The sequence below is a fragment of the Mytilus galloprovincialis genome, chromosome 10 (genome assembly GCF_965363235.1).
Source record: "Mytilus galloprovincialis chromosome 10, xbMytGall1.hap1.1, whole genome shotgun sequence".
In the NCBI taxonomy this organism is placed as follows: Eukaryota; Metazoa; Mollusca; class Bivalvia; order Mytilida; family Mytilidae; genus Mytilus; species Mytilus galloprovincialis.
Window position 1 is genome coordinate 49,609,546 of NC_134847.1, and position 5,874 is coordinate 49,615,419.

The following is a 5,874-nucleotide window of genomic DNA, read 5'->3' on the forward strand; positions in this document are numbered from 1 at the left end:
TCGACCAATTTACTCACTAACACATAAAAGTCCGAAGACTTTAATTTATGATATGTTTGTGAGTGACTTGGTCCAATTGTTACGACAATAAATTCCTTTATAACATTTCCATTCCTATTTATTGCTGATGCTGTCAATAAGTTGGTTGAATAATTTTGTCTTAACAAAAACAAAATGTATCGAAAATATAAAATGTTACACATCAAAATTATTTGTATTACATAAAAAAATATAGCATAAATACAAAACACATTATGTTTTTTGTATTTTATACAAACCTACGTAGTAGAACTCAATGCATCCTCCAGATTTGAAACACCATTAGCTTTATTCATTTTGGCAATATGTGCGAGGACTTCAGTTTTCGTTTTCTTGTCTCTAAATCGTAATTCTGTTTTTACCGATGTCGAAAAAGATTGTATTGCAATCTGACATTCCATATCATTAATTGGCAACTCTGATATTATATCAGACATTAAGTTTTTCAGAGCATTTATGTCTATACTGAGAGACATATCTAAAACGAACACAATATCTGCTGCCTTTAGTAAACATTGACCAGGATCTAAAAGAAGTATAGAGGAAACATATAATAATATAAAAAAAAAACTTCAATCAATTTTCTTAAATCTTCAAATTTAAAACGCAAAGCAATGCAACATAGTTTACGAAAGTTTGATGCATAAACTAGAACTAACATGTACAGCAAAACCAAAGCAGCCGAGTCGTGCAATTAAATTTTGAATAAACATTTTGAACCTAATCTTTATACAATAATATGATAAATCAAGGATAATTGTCCAAAAGAGTACAACATTTGACAGAATAAAAAATAAAATACTAAAAACACTAAACTCCGAGGAAAATTCAAAAAGGAAAGTTACTTCAAAAAGTTCAAACCCATCAAACGAATGGATAACAACTCTCAAGTTCCTGATTTGGCGCAGGTATTTTCTTCTGTAAAAAATGGTAGATTGAGTATGGTTTTAAAGCTAGCTAAACCTTTCAATTGTTTTACAGTCGCATGTATCAATTTGCATTATATTGGCAACGTTTTGTTTTAAACAAAAAAAAAAAAAAACAAACATATTCGGTAAAAATGACAAAAATAGGAGTACAGCAGTCAAATTGTGTTATTATCGTAATCACTATAAAAACTAACGAATATGTAATAAAGCAGCACAAAATGGCATATTTATCAAGCATATTTACAAAAATTAAAGACGAGAATACACAAATTTATCAAAGTACTATAACACAATGACGAGATGAATAAGTACAGAGCAACGTCATATATATATATATATCAAAGAAACATAAAAAACCATACAGACAAAGTACATTAAAAAATATACGTAAGGGTTCCGCGAAACCGAGTGTCTCGCCTACTTTTGCTGTAAATCGCAGGCTCAGCAAAAAATTAGGCAAATTAATACAAAAAAAACTATCTTTTGATTGTAAGATTTTTTCCCCAAGTTTTGTAAAAATCCAGGATATTTTATGGATATAATAAATGTTTTAAAAAAGTTAACTGCAGACTGTATGGATTGTTAACTGGAAAAAAGCCAAGTTCATTTTACGGAAAATAGGTACAAAATTTTAACATAATTTCATAATAAAATGTGTTTGAACTTTTGATTTTGCGATTTGATTTGGGACTTTCCTTTTTTAAATTTTTCTCGGAGTTCAGTATTTTTGTGTTTTTCCTTTTTCCGTTCAAATACTATCTTATGATCGTAAACAAGCTTGTAAAAAAATTGAGAATGGAAATGGGGAATGTGCCAAAGAGACAACAACCCGACCATAGAGCAGACAACAGCAGAAAGTCACCAACAGGTCTTCAATGCTTGTGTTCATTTGTGGTAGAAATCCAGGAATCTTTGACCAAAGAGTGTATGTAATGTTTCCTGGCATTTAAAAGTAAAGTACGGAAATGATTTTGTTTTGCTAAATTTACTTTCGGATACTATCTTATGATCAGAAACAACCTTCTGTACGAGTTTGGCAAAACTCCAGGATAGTTTAAGAAATACTAAAATTTCAAAAACGTTACCCACAGAGTGAATATTTGCGGCCGACGCCGACGACGAAATGTAGGATAGGTATGTCTCGCTCTCTCGAAAAATGTCGAAAGCTCGACAAGAATACAAAAACGCACATTTACTAAAATTAAAGACGGGGATACGATAATTGTTATAGAACAACAACACAATGACGGGATGTACATGTACCGAGCTACGTCAAATAGATATGAATAAAAACAGGATAAACAATACAAGAATTATTTATAAAGAAGACAAATAAATGAATAGTATCACACGTTACGAAGATGATAACAACGTCAGCTAGAAGCACAAGCTATTCATTCGTTAGTTTTGTATGTTGTGTCATGTGTACTATTGTTTGTCTGTTTGTCCTTTTCATTTTTAGCCATGGCGTTGTCAGTTTATTTTCGATTTATAAGTTTGACTGTCCCTCTGGTATCTTTCGTCCCTCTTTTAAAGACGATTTAAACAATAAAAGACGTTTGTCACACTTTGGAATTTTTGTTTTTGAAATCTCTTTTAGGTCGTTTTTAATTTGACTCCCAACAATTTTGATTCGAGCGCAACGATTAATCTATCATTCAAAGGAGTATTTACTATGTGTGAAAAATATATATTTCCGAAAGATAGTTTAATATGTGAGTTTTTCGAAAAACTAAGGATTTTCTCTATCCCAGGCATAGAGTACCTTAGATGTATTTGGCACAACTTTTTGGAATTTTGGATCCTCAATGCTCTTCAACTTTGTACTTGTTTGGCTTTATAAATATTTTGATATGAGCGTCACTGATAAGTCTTATGTAGACGAAACGAGCGATTATAATCCTGGTACCTTTGATAAGTATTTATAAGTTCTAATATCTGCATTGAGTTATATGTAGTACGGTTCATATCTGGAATTTTATAATGAGTTTCACGAATTTAATATAGAACACATTTTTACAGAAGATCAATATATTACCAGATGCTTTTATTAGTTTTTATAGAATGTTATCGTGCTCTAAATTTTTGTATTAAAATGTACAATACCTCCAGGTGTTGGTGCAGGTCTTATGTCTCTCAAATCTACTCTAAAGACAAACTTTCCTGCTAATCCGACATTTGAAAGATTGGGTAAATTGATGATCTGTGATGTTCTAGAACCTTCTACAGAATAGAAGTGGATATCGTCCCCCATATTGAATCCAACCTTTGAGGATAAAATATAAATTCTAATATGACGTGCTTCGTTCGCTTTATGAATAAACCCATGCTCCAAGTTCAATAAAATTTGTTTGCACATGCCTATATTGCTTTGACTACTGCAGAAAAATGAATTTCATCAAATTGGCATGCATTTAAAATATTTCATTAACTTAAAACGCTTCCAAACTCTTTAATGATGCAAATGTTGTTACTAATTCATTTATTATGACTGTAATGTGTTGCATGGAAGAGTTTACACAAACGCTGTACACTTATATACATCGGACAAAGATATTACCATAATTGTCCTTATCAGAAACGAAATAATTATTGCAAGCTATACTTTATTGTAGTTTTAACACTATCACTCGGGCAAAAATAATCACGAATATAATGCCTACCCATGATAAAACTACAATAAGGTATAGCTTGCATCAATGTTTTGTGAATCAATAAGAGAAATGACGAAAAAGGAAGAATCAGGCATCAGTATTGAAAAGGAATTTCTTTTTTTGATAATTTTAACCCTGTCTAGATCCAGTATTTATGCATATTTTAACTACCTCTTGTCCTAATTTAGTAGAAACAAGTAAAATCACAAAAATACTGAACTTAGAGGAAAATCAATTCAGAAAGTCCATAATGACATGGCAAAATTAAAATACAAAACGCATAAAAAACGAATGGACAAGAACTGTCATATTCCTGACTTGGTACAGGCATTTTCAAATGTAGAAAATGGTGGATTAAACCTGGTTCTATAGCGGCAACCCTTTCACTTTGATGACAGTCTCATCAAATTCCGTTATATTTACAATGATGCGTTAACTAAACAGACACAATAAATAAAATAGTCAAAATATGGGAACAGCAGTCATCATGGTGTAACAATTTTAAAAGGAACAATTTAACAGAACACAAAAACATCTATCTACAAACACATTTATTGATTTGCGTGTCTGACGTCAGAAAATTTTATACGTCACATATATTTGTCGTTCAATGTACACACAAACAATTTAAAAAATTTCACATAGGAAATATTGGCGTACCAGGTTAAAAAATCAAAAGTATGTAAGAATAAATTTCAGAACTAGACCGAGGTTTAAAATAGTCCAAAAGTTATATATAGAATTTATAAGAATCCACAAATAGCTAACTCCACTACGCGATTGAATGAGTTTGACGTTTATGGTTTAACGCATTTTGTAATTCATAATAGAAATATATCATAATGACATGAAATAGAACAATATCATACTGACGGGATCTAATAAAGTACAAATATTTATTTCTGTGTTGATTTAATTTGTTTACAGCAGTAAAAATATTTACCAAAAATATACATATTGAAGTTACACTTGGAATACTATATGATGGATCTGAAATTGTTGTAAAAATGATAAAATGTGTTTACCTTATTGTTTTATATATGTGTCTTTAGTATCAAAATATATTCAGTAAAAGATAAATAATTATTTTAATAATATTTACTTGTAAATAACAGCATATGGTGCTTAATATGATAATAATATATATATTTGGACCAATAAGTTTGTTCATGAAAAGTGTCAACAAAAGGACGTAACTCGTAAATTAGTATCGGCACCGCTTCGTCAGAAATATCGACACATCGAAGTGGCACATTTGCGTATTACAGCTTAATAATTGGCACAAATTTGACACTGGCCAGTTTGTAAAAAGCCTTTTCACATATTTTAAATTCAACATAGGGACCCCAAAAGTTAAAAAAGAAATTTCAACTGATGTGTTGTAAGAACTTGACGCGATGAGTGGTGACCTTTGGTTGAAGGTTTTGTATTCTAATTCAGCACGCTTAATCAAAACAGTTTTATGTGAGAACTTCTAAAGAGTATACATATTGGCATGTCTAACGTATATCATTTAGATATCATTTGTTATGACTTGTTGGAAGAAACAAGAGTAGTTTCAGTTGGAGTGGTCAGCTTTCTGACTGTTAAATGGATAAGAATGTTGGTATGGCATGGATCTATTAGACAAAAGTGTTAATTTACAGTTTCAACTTTAAGAGGGATAGCATATTAAATATTGTTAGATAGAAATAGTTTTTTATCGTTTCCAAATCTTAAAACGTTTTATATGTATTCAGTATAGGTGGCCGGGCGCTTGACAATGTGCAGGCGGTGATATCTCGATACATAATATGATATATAATTTGAACCCAGCGAGGGAAGAACAAAAATATGCATCAACAAATTTACAGATCTTACAAAATTGTTGTGCAGATAATTAGATTAATTATACATATAAAGTATATATTTATATTTACCTGAGCAGGTATAATACTAGATGCGATCCATTCGATCTTATTATAGTTGTAAATAACAAACGCACTTTTACTGTCTGTAATTAAAATGGCCTGAAACGTATTTCTCTGGAATAGAAAAGAAAAAAAAAAAAACATTAAAGATATTTGATTGATTCGTGTCTGCCCTTTTATGTCAGGTTCTTTCTTGCATATTTTAGACGATAAAAAAAGAGCAATACATCAATTTGGTACATGAACTTTTAAATAGGAATATTTGTCGACATTGTAATAGGCAGTGAATTTTGAACAACACTTGTTATTTAGATGCAGAAGTCTTGTCTTGCAAAACAAAAC

The 5,874-nt window shown here is 30.6% G+C and overlaps 1 protein-coding gene across 1 annotated transcript; it reads right to left on the reverse strand.

Annotated features, from left to right (window-relative positions):
* Nucleotides 1-278: 278 nt before the first annotated feature.
* LOC143049509 (uncharacterized) lies at nucleotides 279-5,619 on the reverse strand. The gene is made up of 3 exons (XM_076223118.1): nucleotides 5,542-5,619; nucleotides 3,075-3,234; nucleotides 279-565 (listed from the first exon to the last, which is right to left on the reverse strand). Exons 2-3 carry the CDS (start codon nucleotides 3,220-3,222, stop codon nucleotides 279-281), a joined length of 435 nt encoding a protein of 144 aa, XP_076079233.1. The 5' UTR covers nucleotides 3,223-3,234; nucleotides 5,542-5,619.
* Between the last annotated feature and the right edge of the window lie 255 nt (nucleotides 5,620-5,874).